The 20,027-nt window shown below is 37.7% G+C and overlaps 1 protein-coding gene across 5 annotated transcripts in view; it reads right to left on the bottom strand.

Annotated features, from left to right (window-relative positions):
* The window catches only part of TRAPPC9 (trafficking protein particle complex subunit 9), a 475,345-nt gene that overhangs the window by 236,324 nt on the left and 218,994 nt on the right, over positions 1-20,027 (bottom strand). For all 5 annotated transcript variants that reach the window (XM_042809120.1, XM_042809123.1, XM_042809124.1 and 2 more), the window contains one exon: positions 14,531-14,621. In XM_042809120.1, coding sequence (XP_042665054.1) covers positions 14,531-14,621 — 91 coding nt within the window. The remainder of the gene's footprint in view (positions 1-14,530; positions 14,622-20,027) is intronic.

Raw genomic sequence — 20,027 nt, 5'->3', positions numbered from 1 at the left:
GGCTGAGGGGAAGATTCACAGAATCACAGAATTCACAGAATTCCCAAGTAACAGGCACTGAAAGAAAGAACTATGCAGCTATTTCTGACATCACAGGGATGATAGAGAATGAGCGTTTCTGAACACGTGAAGACCACCTGGTTTTATGTGTAAGACCATAATATGAAATATTCTATATTCTTGTCAATTACAGTTAATTTGCATGAAGAATAGTAAAATCAGGAAAACACTCTAGAGCTAGATCTTGATCATTCTAACTTTTCTAGGCAGAAGATGGTATCCAATCCTGGTATTTGCAATACACCTTCAGAAAGTTTTAGAGATACTGCATGATAGCTTGCTTTTTATTTGTACCTATTAACCTGGTTGCTGATAGTCAAATTTCACTAACAAGTGATGAGTCTTCCCATCATACTATTTATTATTTATGACAGAGCAGGAGAGAACTGCTTAATGAATAGCAAGGTGACTCAGATTCACTTTAATCCCTATTTCAAAATACAAAGATTCTCAGATGACTTTTCACCTAGATGTTATTACATATAAGTAAAATTTTACTAAACAAAATATTTACTCCTATTTATTTCAGAGCTTACAAACTTTAATAAACTCAGTTTGCCATCAGAATATGAAGTAATGACAATTAAAGACTGTCTAATCACCACATACACAAACAGGTTTGATTTGCTATTAATTGCCAGATACTATGTACTCAGATTTAATTTCTAGAGAAATGCTCAGAGTGATTCCACTTCAGCACTGAAAATATTTGTACATGCACTTACATCTCCTATTTCCTTAATATTATCTCAGCTCTTCAGCTACATGAAATATCTGAATTTCTGTACTGCTTTGATCCCTTTGTCTTTAAATGTAGACAGGCAGCGACTATTTAGCGAGTTAATATCGTAGGGCTATCCAACTTAATTTGCTTAAAGGCTCGTTCATTATTATGGCATGGTATATGGCAAATGAAGAACTCCACAGACTGAAACTCCAGGTAAAAGACAGAAGTAAATGCCATCAGTGGTCTCTGCATAAATTACGTCATGTGGATTATTACCAAATTGCCTGAACAAGTGCAGTGCAAAAGATACTCCAGATGTGAAAGGTTAAGAACGATGCTACATCGTACTGCAGAGCTGTTTGCAATCTCACTCAAAACATGGCTTTAGAAACAGTTTATGACAATAATAGAAAGAAAAGTGCAAAGTTTTGTCTTGAATGAAGTCACATTCTTGACTTTTTCTCTCCCGGAAAATAACAGAACTTCACTCTGTGCCTTTTGAAGAACAGCTTCCAGATTACCATCTTTAATCTCTTTTACAAGCTGCCTCCCCTGTCAGACACGTATCGCTACATGCCACAGGCCTGGTCTGCCTCTTTGCATTTGTACTGGACTGAATTATGCACAGCTTTCTGAATGGACTTCCTGCACCAAAAATATGTGCTGTGACAGCTAGGAAGCCAAAACAATTTCTCACAAGTAAACAGTCCTGAACTGCCTCATTTTCATTCCTTATCATGCATCACACTGGCATACTTTCCACCTTTGTCTGGTGTCTGATGCTTCTGCAGACACAGCTGAGTATAACCAGCTCCAAAGAAATGCATGGACTGTGGTACATTCTCTCTGAAGGGCAAAAACTGAAGGAGAATACCCAGAAACTGAAATAACATGCTGTGATGGGTTTGCATCCTGGCCAGCTAGCTGAGTCAGTCTCACTGCCTCTCCTCACCAGGACAGGCAGAGGAAATAGGAGAAAACACCTCTAGGCTGAGATAAATGTAGAGGCATCACAGCTCCTGCTGCAGCCTGCAGACCCTCCTGCCTTCCTCTTCCTCGGGCCTGAGGCCCTTCTGTTATTTCTCTCTCAACTGGGGCCACCTCCTTGCCTTGTGGCTGCTGTGCCTGTACTGAAAACTATTTGTCACTTGCCCTGTGCCCTGCAATGAGGCCATGGACCCGGCTGTGTTTAGCACAGGGCAGCCCCAGCCTCGGTCCGCAGCTCGCAGGCAGCTCCTGGGTACACGCTTTTACAGCGTTGCATCTGGATGTGCTGAAAAGCTAATTACTGTATAATGAAATGTATCCTAATGAAACTATTTGCATATGTGGGTTTCCTAACAACTCTTGGATTTCCAGTCAGCAGTACCGAGGGACCTGGGAAGCAATTCTACACAAAACATATTTGATTCTGTGCTTGGAAGGAGACCACAAATCACCTGGATAGACAAATATCCCCTTGTCACTCAGAATACAAACCAAGATAATAGGATAAATGTCATTACAGATCTGACCATTTAGCACTGGAGCTGCAGGTATCAATCCAGCTCTCGTTAGAGAGCTACTCAGATGCAGGCCTTACATGGATGGTTTTCTCAGCATTAGGTCAAATAACAGCAGAAAGGGGCCTTTTCTTCAAAAACAGATCTCCTACAGTAATATTACTGGCCTAGCCAGGGCAATACCACAGACTGGGCAGACTGCATCCTTCCAGCAGTTCAGAGAAATGACTCTCCAAATCCCACGGCGCGCAGAATCACAGAATGGTTGCAGTTGGAAGGAGCCTTTAAAGACTGCCCAGTCCAACTCCTCTGCAATGAACACAGACACCTACAGCGAGATCAGCTTACTTGGAGTCCAGCCTGACCTTGCTCAGATCATCTTCTTCAGTGTTTGCTAAGATTAAGCAATGGAAAATCCTGGAGAAATGAGAGCATCAGATCAACTGACAAGCCTTACTCTATCTGAAACACAGACATTTACTTAGCATTATATTGATCTCTTACAGAAATATGGCTGCTTTAGTACAGTAGTAGGAAGTTCAGTAGCCAAATGTAATTATTTTTTTTAATCCGAAAGTTTTAATGGTTTAATTATTTTGCATTTACTCACGGTGATTACATTATTATCCCTCTTAAAAATCTTAAAAATTCAAGATCCTGTCATGCTAGAGGAGTCTGCAGCCACCTGCTGAGCACTTTGTTGTAGCTGGATCCAACAAAATTCACACTGGTTTTAGTACATCAACTTTGAAAAAGAGCCAGAAGGTTTAACAGGCTGGATATACTACATCATCCCCAGTTTCAGCCTAATGTTTGTGAGGGAAGCAACGTTAATCACGATAGCCACAGGGCATCACACCCTGTGAAATACTAAATATTCTCTATGATTTCAGTGATTAACAGGAGACAGCAACAGATAATAATCAATTTGCCTTAAAATGAAAGCACAGAATTACTTCATTAAGGTAGAAATCATTAAGGATCTGTGTCAGGAATGATCTTGCTGAAGGATCTCCTAGTTTCACCATGCAGATCTCAATAAAAATAATTTTCAAGAGACATGAAAGACTATTGAGATGACAGAAGGACAAGTAATAACAAAATCATGCTATCAAGTAGAGAAGGAGAGTTAGTCTTGACTTGTTTTGAAATACACCAAATAAAGAGCTGGAGTGAAAAAGAGCAAACTTCAGAGACTAAGAAAAGCTATTTAAACAAAGGAACAATATTGACATGAGAACAAAAGGGCTGGAAATGAGTCACTTATAAATTTAATCTTGAAATTACTACTCACAGTAAGCTTCTGAGACGCAGCTCAGTAAGTTTATAAAAGGTTCTCCAAACAAAATCATACCAAGACACCTTCTGCAATCTGCTTTGAAGTTAAATAACATAAAGATATATATATATAATGTTATGATGTTGATTCTAAAGAACATGAATACAATACAAATCCCATCTATTAAGCAGCCCTAAACAGAAATAATTTCCATCAATTATTTTCTGTTAGCAAAAATAGTTTGCAAACAGAGAATAGTGGGAACGCTGTTCTTTAAAACCTTTGCTAGGAGCAGATGTTCACAAACTCACAGGTGGCTCCAACAAGGTAGATAGAATCACAGTCGCTAGGAAACCAGAAGAGGTCATTTTGCCTCTTTAGCAGTAGAAGTTCAGGATGAACTCCAATTGACAGCTATTTACTGGTCTTATTTTTACCCAGTCTCAAAGCTTTGACTACGCTTATCACTCATCTTTTTATTTTGCTTCACAACCATTATTTTTCAATTCAGTAGGTGAGGGAAAACAACATGTTTTCTTTCTGGAACTGTAGTAAAGCTGAAGTAAAAAAGGGATAGTAAAGCAAGAAGCAAAGTGGTAAGTGGCAATTCCACGTCACAAAGGAGCCCAATAGCACACCACCCCAGTGGGGTCAGCTCCTGTTTTGTGGGAGTTATGCACACTAAACTTCTGCAGTAATATACTGCATTTAAAATAAGGGCTCAGACTCTAAATGGTTTGATATATAGGTGTAACATCTGAGCTGTGAGGAAGGCAAGGACACAGCTGAGAAGCCCTGAGCTACCGATGTTCCCAATTCAACGGTGCTTGACTGAAGTTTGGACCTTGGCTGCAGCACAAAGACAGCTCTATGCCTTCATGTCCCACTACAAATTTACTCCCCCAGCTGGAAGCACTACTCTAAGACTTAGAAACACTCTGGGCTGGTGGCCTCTGTTTCTGCTCTGAAGTTTCTCATTTATGGTCCCCATTATTTTCAATACCTGGCTTCTTCCTTTAGCTTGAACCACCAGACCCACCTTTCATTCAGATAACTGACACTTGACTGTTTATCAAAGCACAGAAATGTAATTATCCCTTGACACTTCTTTTAATTATTTAGGATTGCTGATGTTGCTGCCTTTTTTTCCCTAAAGTTTCTACGTGAGGAAGCCAATTATTTCTCTCTGTGTAATTCCAGACATTGTCGAGACATTTTACCTTTTCTATATGCTACTAACATTTTTTAATTAAGATTCTTATTTCATCACCAGTTCCTGGCCTTGATGTAAGTTGTGTAATAGCTCAGTACATGTCTAATACCATCCAGCCAGTACTCAAAATGTAACACCAGAGAACAACTATGGCATCTACTGATGAAAGCCCTTCCATACAAAGCCAACCAACAGAATACATTGACTCAGTTCTTTTATACCCTGAGATAACATATAAATAAACACATAAATAAATAAGCCCTTCTCTTTCAATAATTTCTAATATATCCAGAGGTAATCAGAAATGTTACTGAAGTGAGTCTGAATTTCTCCTTGATAAGAAAATGCATGGTAAAATAAGTTCATAACTGAGTTTGAAGCATCAGTGAACACACAATCATAGGTTGGGATGGATTTTCTTTTTGACTGCCTTTCTTTGCAAAAATCAAATCAATTAAAGACTCAGATCAATCAAATCAAATTAACCTCTTCCTCTACTAAAACTGTAAAATCTCTCTTCTGAATGTATTTTTATATATTATGATCCCTGAATACAAAAGTCTGGTACGCAAAATTGAAACAAAAGTAACATCAGAAAGTTCAAACATCATTTTACCTAAGAGACAATGGTGGGAATGAATGGGATAAGAAAAATCACAACATGGAGTAAAAAGGAGACGGAAAAATAAATATCTTCAGCTAAAAACAGATAACTAATAGCTTATATTTGGAGAGAAAAAGAGACAGAACAACAACAACCACCAACACTAAAAATGAGAAAAAAAATAAGAGGACTTCAGTCAAAGCTTCTATTTCCTCGTACAAATCTTTATGTTGTAGTCTATGCTCGTACTGCTGAGGTTTTGACAGTTGGAAGCTATTAATTTCAGCATTACAAGGCTTATTGAGGTGGATTTATGTTCCTTCTACTCATTAATTCACGTCTGCTTCCTTGGTGAAATAAGAGACTACTTCAGAATGAACACTACAAATTAACCCCCCTTCGGAATGTCTGTTCACCAGAGAACTGCTCATCACAGACCAGGCCCCCTCCAAACTGCAGGGTCAGAACCCATTACAGGTGTGTGCATGTGCGCCCACACACAAACACGTTTTTGTTGGTTTCATTGTTTTTAGCACAATACAAAAACAAAAGTTTCCCGTGAAGTTGTTCAACTATGAATTTCTACACTTCAACTACGCGCATTTGTGTTTTTTTCCACAGAAAATGTTATAATCCAACCCGATGGCACACTTTACTAGTAAGAGAGCCTCATTCAAAGTCCACTGTATACAGAGTAAAACTGCTTTCATTTCCAGCAGTCACGTCATTCAGTTCCAAGCATATGCCTGATTTTCTGAAAGTGAAATAAAATCTAAGAACTGTAGAAAGCAAGATAACGAGGCTCAGTGTATGCCCTCTGGAATAAGGCCTCCTTTCTTGCTTACTGCCCGAAACCAATTACACACTGAACCTGTCCTACATAGGCTATTCAGAATGTTCCTACACTACAATTAGCATATTTTCCATTTCTCATTCTCTACACACTTTACTGTACAATTCATTTAATTGCCGGGTAATTAAAATCCTGCCTGATCAAAGCATCTTTCTTGCCTATCTTGTTAACGCATACATCTTCTGATCTTTTTTGCTTTATTCTTTTATAATTGTCCACAAGCTGAATTATATTTCTCTACATGTTATTCAAATACCATCTTCTGTGTCCATCAAAGTAATAGAAATCTATTTCACTGCAGATTCAGTGATACTTTCCACTTGCTGCTTAACAAGAGAGCTTCTTAGTCTTCTCCATCTCCTCTTCCTTACAATTGTCTTTACAGCTCTTTTGGAAAATGAAACCCATTTTCTTGATTATTTTGATGGCTTTTCATTTTTAATTGGGATATTCAAGTAATCTATTATTCAATTTGCTTATAAGACATTATATAGACATTAGTCTATAAAACTAAGCATCTTGCTCCAAAACTATGCAACAGCGTAAGGAACATCCTTACGCTCCTTAATACCCTGTTATGGCTTAACAGCAACGTTGTAAGCAATATTCCTACAAAGTAACCCCTGCACACATCTTTCGTAGTAGCTTTGTTTTAAAAAGGCAATAATGTTTTCGAAAACACAATACTGAAAGCAAGGTCACTCACTCATTGCAACACAATGTACTAGGTATATGTGCATGACTCAAACTTGAGTTAACCATTCTGCTACCACAAGATACTGCATTTTTATTTCCCTTTCATATTAAATTCAATACCATCATTTGGTAATTTCCTCTCCACTGGTATTCCTGCTCTAAGACTGCGTTCATATTCTTAAGCATCCTTCAAAATAAATTGTATTTATTAACAGTTACTATTCAGTATACCTTTTATGACAGATATTACCCTATTTCACCAACTTCTTCCCCTCCTTGCAACCTGGTCCTCTGGACAGATGTCTGGAACTAAGTCAGCTCTCTTCCCTATGCCTTGATTTTACTAAATTGAAAAAAATTTATACCAGATAAAGTATATTTCGAAGCAAGAAAGACTGCATTAGATGCCTAAGCGGTGAACACAGAACCCACCTCCCAGAATTACTCAGTTTTTGATATCTGAGCTGATTTTATTCAGCATAGTAAGATAACCCCACAAACATAAACACAAATCCAACAGTAAGTCTTCACTCCCTGATCACCTACAAAACATATTTTTTCCTACTCCGGTTTGATTTGAGCTCTTCTGCAAGAAGCTTCCCACAGGAAGTTCCATTAGAGACCTGTGCAAACATCAAACACCTTTCTTCACAGCTGAATCACATTGGTAGCTCAGAGCAACACTTAATCAATTTCTCTCCAGTCACTTCAGACAGCTGAACTTCTAGCAGATCTCTGTGTTATTAGTCTCAGAACAGATAACCTTCCTTTCTGGACTACATGTCATCCATTTCAGTTATGGTACTTTGATTTTTGTGATTATCTATCGATTTGTGTGCGGTAGCCCGATCCTTTTTCGAAGAGATGGTGGTATTCATCTGCGAGCCATCAGCATATTTTATCAGGTTACTGTCCCCCCTTTCTAAGCAAAAAATCATTAGCAGTTCACATTGGAAAAATTGCAAAATAATGGTTCTAGACCAATACTTACACTCCATTAGCATTGTTACATTTTGTTTCCTATTATTTGAATCTATATTCGTGGTCAAGAATGTAAATTAATTTTCCCTACGCTAGGTCTGTTATGCCTGTGACCACAACTGGTATGTGTTCACCTCATTCTTGCCAACTTTTTCATCTTGTTTTCTTGCCTCCTTTTGAAGAGGTGAAAGGAGAGAGCAGTTGGATGGACATCCTGCATTCAGCCAAGATCAAGACACCAAATGCAGAAATAGAGGCAATCTGCAGCTTTAAATTGCTCTTCAAGATTTAAGTTGTTAATTTCATCTAGAGCGATGATGCAGTGGAGCAGGCTGCCCAGAGAAGCTGTGGATGCCCCCATCCCTGGAGATGCCCAGAATCTCAGGAATCTGAGATGGAGGTAACCACTGGCACTTTACATGTGGTTTTGTTCATTAATTTTCACTTCATGGTGTTCTACTTTTCCTCAGTACCTTTTATTTGAAATCACTTCTGATCCGTTTAGGTTTGAAACCCTTTCTCTTCAAGTTCCTCTTAGTTTTGGGTAACCAAGGCTTTGGTAAGAATTAGCAACAACAGCTGATTCAAAGCATATCACACAATAGCATGTTTTGACATGTGAGAACATTAATTTTGTGCCAGATGCCCTAGTTTTTATCAAGTTAGTCCTTTTTTCAGTGTACTACCCCAGTCCCTTAACACTTCCCAGTAACTAAAGCATGTTGCTTGTTTGACATTGCCAAAATATCCTCCAAAACAGCCTGCACACAAGCTGTTAAGATACGAAAGTGTTCCCACCTCTCTTATATCTTAAAAATAAAAATGAGAAACCTGAAGTTTTTTCTAAATGGATGAGAAAGGTTGATTTCCTAGTAAAACCCATTCGTTTCCAGATTGTTTCTCAACTTCCATCATGCTATGAATCAAACTGTAATTTTCTATCTTACAGACAGCATCCTCTTCCATTTTTCTGGTTTCAACTTTCTGTTGATGGCAATAGCCATTCTACTGTAAATCTGAAGTATAATTAAAGAATGTTTCAATTTGATAAAGGAATATTTGTAGTATTTCTGAAGAACCAACATTGATATATGCTCCTGATTGCTTCATACTCCCAATCTTATCCCTACATAGTTTATCCATGTGACCTTATGGAGGGTCTACGAGTGATTTGTTTATTGAAAGAAAAAGCAAAACTGCTTCCATGCTGTTTCCCCTTAAACCTGTTCTTTTAACAACACCAAGACAGCACTGGCATTTCTAACATGGAGAATGAGCAACATTACAGGACTGCTCTGACTGAAATAAAACTGTTAACAATAATCATGTTGGCAGAGATCCAGCTCTTTTAAATGGGCCCTTGGGGACAAGAAGCTGTCAGGGTGTCAAGATAGCATCCAAAGCAAAAGCTTAGGGAAGTATGGCTCCATCATCTTCTCAATGACAGACACTTTAAAACGTTTTCCTCTATATTCAGGTTGAATATAGGACAGGTTGATTTGACACTGCTGCAATCCTTAACAGTTAATAATACAAACTGTGGACAGAAAGATTTAATCATGGTCTAAGATCAGACTGGAAAATGCAAAATAAAATGGGTGAGTAGTTTTAGTAATTAAGTTCCATGAAATATATAAGCTGTGAAAAAATATTGTGGTTTGATGCTATTTAAAAGAAACAATATCATTTAAATAATTTCTTTAAAAATAATAGCTCCATAAGATGTTTTGTTAAACTTAACCAGACAGAAATTCCAAACAAGCTGTCATGGGCTCCATCTTCATTAAGCACTCCAAAATAGTTATAAATCTACCTCTCTACTGTCTCTTTGCCAACTACCAGGGAGAATTTAAGACCATTCTTCAGTTCAGACTTCCTGAGCTTTCTCTAACTACAATATGCCTGCACCATGCAAGCAGACCAACAATTTCTTAGGAGTCAACAACAAAATGTGAAGTATTTTCTGTCTATATGTAAAAAACTAAGATTTTGGATACTAACCACCATTTTCCCTAATTCTGATCTATAGAGGATTCACCAGTATTGTTAGTTTTCCCTCAATTACATGCTGGAAAATGAAATATCCTGCATTATGAACTGCATTTAACACTGCGATTAAGTTTAATGCTGTCACCTCCAATAAAAGTAACGTTAGAATGGAAGAGTGAAGAATGAATGAAATGACTGAATGAAATAAAAGAATGAATGAAAACTTAAAGCTATTTCTGGATTTGCCTGTGGTGATGCTTGACATTTGGTTCCTAGAAAATGACTGTAAGTACTGTCCTCAGAGTGTACGTATAATCATTGGTTTTGTTATTCAGCCAGTTTCTACAGGGAAAGAAAAGCTAAATGTTTGCCCTATATGTTAGGACATGTAGCCCTTCAAGATCTGTCTATAATTGTAAATCACACTTCTCTAATACATCTTTCACATGGGAAAATCATTAGGAAAACACAAGGTCTCTACTTTGTTTTTGCAGCCAGTGAGATAAGTTGCTTTTCTTTCACGTAGGAGGGGAATTTCAGAAATGCTGCTGTAAGATTTGTGTACAACAAGCAAAATGCTGGCAATCTCTGGTTTAAGAGGTATTTCTCAAATTCTAATGCAGGAATATCCCAGGCCCAGCCTATTCCAGGTTTAATCAAAAGCCTATTTCAAATTCATTCTACTTCAAGTTCAGTAACAACATTTTCTGCATGGCATTTCTACGTTTGATAATTTTGCTACAAAATGCAGGAGAGTACCATCAAACTGCTAACTGGTTGGTCTCCAAATTTTGCTTGCTTGCAAAACATTGTAACATAAATCAAACAAAGATTGAAAAAATACTGCACTGTAAGTAATTACATTTGCTTCCATCTGATCATTTTCAAATCTAACCACAGGATTTGTAAGACATATTCCTTGGAAGAGTCCTGGTTCTCCTCATTAAACTTTGTAGGCTGTGTTTCCTTGATGTGATGATATTAATATATGCAACTTAAAGCCACATCTATTTCTACATTTGGTTTGTTGCCCGGCAGTAAAAAGAAAATATGTCATAAATTTCAGAGAACACTGAACTTGCTGGTGTTGAGCAAGATTATGTTTTCCAATTATGTGTGATTTACTAACCTCGCTAATAGACAACTTCATTTTCCACAGATGTCTTAAATCTTAAAATCAATTTTAACTACATATTAAGAACTCTCTCTCCCCCGTCCGACATACTTCCTTTTTTATGATTCTTCATGTTTTAAATACTTTTTTCCTTCTCTAGTCACTTTATCAGATGAAATCACAACCCTCACTGTCCACTAAGAGCCACATTTTTCCTCCACCTGACAACCTTCAAGGCTGACTTCATTGAATCATAGAATGGCCTGGGTTGAAAAGAACCACAATGATCATCTGGTTTCAACCCCCCTGCTATCTGCAGGGTCGCCAGCCACCAGACCAGGCTGCCCAGAGCCACATCCAGCCTGGCCTTGAATGCCTCCAGGGATGGGGCATCCACAGCCTCCTTGGGCAACCTGTTCCAGTACGTCACCACCCTCTGTGTGAAGAATGAAGAATTTCCTTCTAATATTAAGCTAAACCTCCCTGTCTCAGTTTAAAACCATTCCCCCTTGTCCTATCACTATTCACCCTCATGAACAACCACTCCCCCTCCTGTTTATACACTCTCTTCAAGTCCTGGAAGGCCACAATGAGGTCTCCCCAGAGCCTTCTCTTCTACAAGCTAAACAAGCCCAGTTCCCTCAACTTATAGGAGAGGTGCTCCTGCCCCCTGATCAATTAGTGGCCCTCCTCTAGACCTGCTCCAAGAGTTCCCCATCTTTCTTGCGCTGGGGGCCCCAGGCCTGGACTTCTAACCTTTACAACAAAATTTCAGTGCTATCAACTTTTAATAATACTCTTTGCCTTGCATTTGATGAAGCAAAGACAGGATTGTCACATTCAGATGAAAAACTATTTCAATATACTTTTATAATTTTAGGAACGTAGTATGAATTAAGCATGTCAAATTTAAAAGTAATCTTGAAGTGCAGATTTTCTAATTCTGAACAAGAGCCAGTCATTTTTTAATCAAAACCATTTAAAATATTCATTCATGTTTCAGTGTGAGCACTTTTAATAAAGTAAACCCTTCAACGTAGCCATCAATATAGGAAAAGCTTTGAATAATCATAAAATCAATTCTGTTGCGCAATGCTGGGACAACATTTCTTAGCTAATACACTGAAAGGCTGCATTACAATGATAGCTCACATAAGGAGCATTCACACTAAAACACCAGTTATTCTTTCTGCAGAAAAGAAGAACTCAAAGCAAAGCAAGGCTGTGACAACAAAGAGTGTGAAGATAAAAAAAAACTCAAGTAGCCGATTGTACCGTATTACATTCAAGTAACTTAGCAATAACTTCAAAAAATTCAGAAAGGCGGGATGAGAAAAGAACGTTCATAAAATATTGCCCTATTCATTATATACATTAAGATGACAGTTTTCATTGTTAATGGTCAAAGAATATTTAAGATACCTTGCATAAGATTGTCTCATCATTGGTACTCGCCACAGACCGCTATCACTAAAAAAGCTGATTTGTACAAGACAGTTAAGGTCTATAATACATCATATGAAAACACAAAGATTACTTCAACTGGTTGAAAATAAGAGGAAAAAGAAGAGAGAAACAGAGTGTGCATTACATCCTGGAAGACAGGAAACACACAGCATTTTACAATGCCTATAACTGTTGAATGGGAAACATATTCTGGCTAAAATTTACATTCTGAAAGACAATGCATCTCCTTGTCTAAATGTGTACACACAAAAACTCTTCATTAACCAGACATCTTCATCACTGCCACCTTCTGGGTGGGAACTACTGAGTTGAAAAGACAATCGTTTAAATCCTCATCCACCCCATGCACTAATAAATCAACGTTAGCCTGTACATACAATACATACTTCCTGAGGGAGCTCATTACCTTACCACATGATGACTGCATATAGGTTTACCTGGCTGCAGAGTGGTGAGATTGGGGAGCAAATATTATGCCACTGAATATTTGAAATTGTAGCTCACTGAAAGAAAATCCTACGTAAAAATCCTGTTTTTTATTTAAGTTAAATCAGGCACTTAATCAATACTACTCTTTCAATATTTTTTTTCCAGTGAGCTACAGCTTCTACATTAAGACATCTCTTGTGTTATACAAATAGGATAATATATTCAATAGCAATTTCAATTTGAGTAAGTATTAGGTGTGAAAACAAATGAGACCTGCAAAAAGAGTACTTACATGCATCAAAATAACAGTGAAAATCACCACTTAGGTTGGATTTGCAAATACAGTCCCCATGACTACAAAAGCCTATTTTATAGAAGGTCTGAATGTGGTGTTTGGCAGCAAAAAGAAGATTAAACGAAAACAACTAAGAAAATTTTTCAACAGTGCAAGAGTACCAAGGGAAGATTTCCAAGCACAGAGCCCAAGCTACAAACAAGGTCAGTGGGACTCAGCAGAACAAAGATGACTCCCAAGGGACCTGAGCTGTCAAGGCACATGAAATACACGCTGTTTGTTTCACCGATGATGACCAGGGCAATCATCACCAAAGACATCATAAAAACACATAGTACCAAATCTTTGAATCCTCTGAGAAGCAGATGACAGATAAGCATGATTCCAGGCGAAGATGTTTATGGTGAAAGTTTGACATGTTTAGAACACAACAAATTTAAAACATTACCAGTTTCAACCTTCCCATCCATAAGTCAGATGTGTGTACAAGTTTTTACTTATGTGTTATAGATGGTCCAGATACTTGGAAAAAAGAATAGCATTTACAAGAAAGGGATTCTGAGGGACCTTATCAGTTTTAATAGTTAACTCAGACAATGGTGATGGACTGCTGTTCCTCAAAATCAACCCTCTCTAGGTCATCAAATTAATTAAAACAAAGAGCAGTGAATCTGAAAACAAAGACTTTGAAAACAATTTTCTTACAGATGCAGCAACATTTTTCCTGCACCTTTCCACGGCAATAGAAAGTCTGGGGATAAAGCACCACGTGTTCCAATACAACTATTCTGGCCATGTTGAGAAACTCAGATAGAAGTCACATTATCAAGACCCTTCAATATTGAAGGAATTCAATAGTTAATTGTTGGAACATCATTCTAAATGCAAAATAAAGACTTACAAGGACTACTAAAAAAACTAGTAATCCAGATATCAATCACGATGGGAAATACGCCACAACTTATACTGCTACTCCATGAAAATATCTTAGTGAAATTTAAGAACACGCACTGTCAAGCAAAGGGAAAATTTTAGCATCAGCCACCATTCCTACAAAATACTGAGACCACAATTACAGGCAAAAGTGCATACTCAATTTGCACATTTACTATCACTTGAGCAGTGATACTTAAAAGATATACACCTTACATTTCTCTTCAGCTAAATCATAAGCAAAACATCTAATGGAAAAAAAATCCTAGCAAATTCTTCTGTGTTGCAGATCATCAGTGAATGAAAATATTATCTTTCTCATGCTGCCCGAAATTACAACCCAGTACGTCCTCAGAAGAAATCATCAACAGATTTTGACATTACTCACCCCACTGGAGAGGAGCCAACTGTAGATGCTCCAGAACCAGTTGATTAAGAACGCCTTCCACGCTTGCTTCCCCTTCACGCTTCAAGGAAGGGTAAATTAGAATTAAGGAAAACTTTGATTTGGAGAGAAAAAGAGCTTGCAATATGCACAAATTTTATGATTGCAAATTAAAACTGCAACATCAACATTCATTAATGGTTACAGTTCTATATTTGGGCTTATTACTCAATGAATTGACTAACAATAGGAATTAAAGCTGTTCGTATCTTCAGAATATAAAAATTTTATTCCACTGAGGAGCAATAAATACAAAGTTGCAAAGATAAAAGTCTCTGAAGTGTACTAAAGAGCGAGGGAAAAAATGTCTGGAAGCTCTGAAAACACAGAATCTGGAAGTATGCAGTGCAGGATTCCAATTCAAAATGACCAATTTAGAACAACCTGAAAACCTGAATGATGAAATACAGAACAGAACAAACGTGGGGTAGTTTAGTTTTGAATAATGGCTTGGTGTGAGATCTATGGATATACAAGGAGTGTTATGCAAGGCAGAGAGAGTTTGTCCATACAGGGTGAGCTTCACAACAGAATTGCACAGGCATGTAACCTGCAAGCTTCCCTCCTACACAGTCCTGCATGAACTCAGCAACAAGCTCAGAGTGAAGTAAGAAAAAATTAGGAGATCTTACTCTACAGACAGTGAAGAACTGAAATCAACTGTTGGGAGTAACAGAATCTCTATTTGTATCCGTCTTCAAAATAAGTTACACAAGTTCTGATATAAAAGGTTAGGTGGCATCCACTGGAACACAAAGATTACATTTTCCAATTAAACAAATTAAGAAGAGTAACTATAAATAATACATAGAAATTATAATATTAATATAAAGATAATAATGTGGGATGTATCAGCCAACGTGCATTTGTAACAGGAAGAGCATCAGACTTCTTTTTTCAAATTCCCTGACTTCAGAAGGACATGGGATACAAAGGGCTCCATACAGAAATCAGAATGATTTCGTATTTAGCTGAACTTTTACATTCACTGACTTTGGCATGGCTTTGTACCACAAGAAGCCCCTGTCTCAGGTAGGCAGAGTAATAGCTGGGGTTGGAAGGGTCTCTGGGTCCATCTGGTGCAACCTCTGCTGAAGCAGGAGCACTCAGAGCAGGGTCCCCAGGACTGTGCTCAGGCAGCTCTGGAAGATCTCCAAGGAGGAGACTCCACAACATCTCTGGGCAACCTGTGTCAGTGCTCTGTCACCTGCACAGCACTGAAATGCACCCTCATGCTCATAGAGAACCTCCTGGGCTCCAGTTTGTGCTCATGGCTTCTTGTTCTGTCAAGAGGCACCCATGAGCCTGGCTCTGACCAATCTGTGCCCTCCCTTCAGATATTTAACTGCAGGATAAAGTGGACGTGGAGCGATCACAGCTCCTCTATGGCCACACACACAACAGTTAAGCTTCATGAAAACACCCCTTTTCCAACTTAGGAGTCTTCTACTGAAAGAACAGGTGAAGTGATGTCCAAATGTAACAACAGGGTGACTCCTAGGAAGATGCCTCAAGGCTTCATCCTACTACTCCAAAAAACTGGAAGTATCTTTCTCAAAAATAAGCAAGCAAAGGTAGAGGAATCTATGAGCTCAAAACTCTACAAGGAGAGGTACATCATCTGAACCATGAACTATGTTCTCATCTGCATCACTGAAAAGAAAATGAACAAGTACTGAAGACAACTGATTTTTAACACGGGACATAATTTTACAGGCTCTCCAGGAGGCTTCAAAAAAATTCCTGAAATCTCACATTAAAATAAGATCTAACAGCTAGTGGCTGAGACTCAAGAGCTCAATGAGATGACAGAAGAAGGGAATCAATACAGTTCATACCATTCTTGCAACATTTTTTTGTAATAGCCCTTCTTATGATCTGAGAAAAATGTATTAAATAGCTTTAATTTCCCTATAAGATCTACAAATGAAGAATTCACAAACCCTAAGAAAAAAGTCTGAAAGCCATAAACAACACTACACAAAACCAAGTATTTGGAAAATCCAACGCAGTTGCCTGCCACCTCATAAAAACACTGCTGCTGTAAAATAAGACCCAGGACACCAGCACAGCAGAATGATTTCCATAAAGCAAATTATAGGATAGCGAATAAGTAACAGGAAGTACTTTAAAGATATGGCAGATAAATAATTCTGTTATCTCATCACCAATCTAGGAATGTAATGAGAGAAAACACCAATAAAAAAGCAGGATTTTAAAGAAGTTTTAAAACAGAGCAGCAGCCAGTAACTCTAACGTTAAACTAACTTAACTGTAATTTACTTAAAATGGCTCACAGTGGTGCCTGGAATATTACAATTTTTTACTGCTTAAACGTCCATGGAAAGCCTAATGTCTCAGATATCAACACAACATGACTATTAAACAGCTGATTCTCTGAAGTTTATTACTGGTAAATGATATCAAACCAGGTCCACGCATTCCTAAGGAAAACGTTTTTTGTTTTTTTTTTGCAGTTTCAAATTCAACACATCTGCAGGTTATTTCTACAGCCAACCACCTCTTGAACTTGATGCAAAATGTTTTCCTATGCATGTGATATTTCCGTAACAGACATAAAAATATGAAATGTCCCTTCAGGTGAGTGGAATAATCAGAAGAAAGTCTATTTTTTGGCCATTACTCCCAATGTATGGCAAATGTTTACAGGGATTTTAAAAGATAATATACAGCTATACTTCAATTAATAAAACCAATGACCTGCTCACACTTTTTAAGCCCTTTGTCCAGGTTCTGCTCCCTGGTACAAGACAACAAAATATTCCCTGGAACACTGAGTTGCACAAACTAATTCAAAAAACAGCAAATCCTCAACAGTAATACCTAAAATCTTGCCCGCAAAGCATCCTGTATCTTAAGTCCAGGTCAAGCTCTGTTGCCTAGCAGACTCAAAGGCAAAAATCAGCGAAACAAAGAAACCTGATATGGTTAGATGGTCTGAGCATGCCTAATGGTTACAAATAGCACTGAATTTCAGTAGTACTGAGATCTTTCTCTCTTGACCGTGCCAATACTGAGCAAACTGAACAGTGCAGCAAACACATCACCTTGTAAGTGAAAATTAACCAAAACATTCAGAGATAAAATGACAGGAAAAAGAGAGGACAACTTAATTCAAGTTTGCTTATTTCTAAGCTAAGCCTTTAGATATCAATAAAAGCAAAACAGCTGGAGCAGGGAGTGCTATTATAGCCTTCCATTGTTTGCTCACAGTGCAATGTGATAAGTGACAGAAGACTAAGATCCAGAATCCAAAATTCATTCAAAAAAAAAAAAAAAAAACAAAAACAAAAAAAAACACCAAAAAAACACCAAAACCAAAACCTTGCACACATACAATGAATTATAGGCTGTTGAAGTCCAACATTGTACATCCATCTACTCATAAACCTACACACATTTTGCTGAATTGTCAGTGCCATCACAAACCTGCTATTCCACTGCAGTCCCATTTTTAAATGCCTCTCATCTCCTGGGTCTCACTTCCAATAGCCAACTCTTTGTTATTAACAGCACATGCACCTGTCTGGAAAGAAATAGATGACTTCCAGTTTCAAGTGCAACTCTTTAGGCTTGGAAATTCAAGATATTTTCATTTGAACAATAAGACTAGTTTCAATTAGGGCCTCAGAGCCAATGAACACACCAGACAGCATTCGAAAAAAGTAATCCAATTTCACCATGTAGACACCTTTATTTCAAGTTTTTTAGCAACAGACAGTATCCAACGTAAACTGTCCCATAGTGAAAACCTGAATGACAGTCAAATGAACTAGTTACTTCCCCTACAAAAAATTTAGTCTTTAATACTATCTTGGTTGTCTGGTGTGTGGCTGGGTGCCTACAACTGTAACGCAGCACGTTACCCAAAATCTTCAGCCTAAAAAGACAGGCCAGTTTTTGAAAAGATTTCTATATAACAATTTTCCAGTTGCATACTAGGAAAAAAAACATCTCAGAAAGAATAGTGAGGCATTGGCACAGGCTGCCCAGGGAGGCGGTGGAGTCACCATTCTAATAAATGTGTAGATGTGGCACAGACGGCCAAGGTTGAGTGAGCATGGTGGTGATGGGCTGATGGTTGGACTGGATGATCTTAGTGGTCTCTTTCAACTTCACTGATCCCATGATTCTGTGATTAGTGATTTTTTTTCTCTCTGCCACACAGAATTCCACATCTAGCATCTTTCCAAAACAATTTATTTTCAGTAATCTGTTTTTGAGTTCTTTTGCAAAAAAATACAGGTGGAAGCATGCACATAACCGTAAACAAATTAGCAAATGTTCATAAATAAGATTAAACTAATGAAAAACAAATCTAGATGATTAATGATCAGAGTTTACTTATAGCAGTAGTCTTAGTCATATTTTAAGCTTTCTACTTTATTATTATCGTGGTACTTCATTATTAAAACTAATTACATGCAGTTAGTGAGTTTCCTAACTCCTGCAAACTACTGCTGATGTTAAGATGATGTATGGGAATATAAAGCTCCATTTAATGAAAGTACCTCTTAGGAAACCTTTACAGATTTTTAAGAGTCAAAACACGTAACGTTTTCCTAATGGGAGATTCATAATTATGATCAATATGAAGTCATTAAAAGCTGAACAGACAGATATAGAAGTGCATTTCAGTAACAGTTACCAGTGGTTTGCTGTCAAACCCAGAGAGAATATCAAAGGAGATGACTCAAGCTTCCGTCCAACGCTTAAAAATTCTGATTGGCTACTTGGACAGTGAAATACAAAAACATTTATGAAATTTACATATTTGGAAAAGATATGTCAGTGTTCAGAAACTTAATAAATGAGGGGAACTTACAGAAATCAGATGAAATTAAATGAAAGCTGGAGTAATGAGTTGGTTATGTGTGGTTGGCAGCCCTGACCACGACAGAGTGGGGGTTGGAACTAGATGATCTTTAAGGTCCCTTCCAACCTAAGCCATTCTATAATTCTGTGATTCTATGCTCAAAAGCAGTCAAACACAGGATACTTGGAAAAAAGATACTGGCCTCAGAGCAAGCATCGTATCTGAAACACGAGTTATGCAGCCCTTATTCCACGAGAAGCCTCACCTTAAGTATTGCTTCCAACTTTGGATTCCATGTACCAAGAAAAGAATAGCTACGCTGCAGAACAATACCAGCAACATGACTGAATGAAAATGCAATTAAAAAAGAAAAAGATAGCAATTAAGTTTAAATATAGAAAAGAAAAAAACAGTGGAAGGAACATGGAAAACAGTTTTTAAAACTGTAATAAAATATTTCAAATACGACAGACTTCACAGAAATCACAGAGATTAATGCTGAGGTTAAAAAAAATGTTAAAGATTGAGCATGATACTTAAGGTAGCATGGAAAATCTCATTTTTAAGGCCTTTTAGGGCTAGACTCAGAATATTTTCATGAGT

The sequence above is a fragment of the Centrocercus urophasianus genome, unplaced genomic scaffold (assembly GCF_019232065.1).
Source record: "Centrocercus urophasianus isolate 14NV4802_14NV808 unplaced genomic scaffold, USGS_Curo_1.0 seq_11, whole genome shotgun sequence".
Lineage (NCBI taxonomy): Eukaryota > Metazoa > Chordata > Aves > Galliformes > Phasianidae > Centrocercus > Centrocercus urophasianus.
Note: the sequence above shows the minus strand (reverse complement) of the source record. Positions and strands in the feature narration are given on the sequence as shown.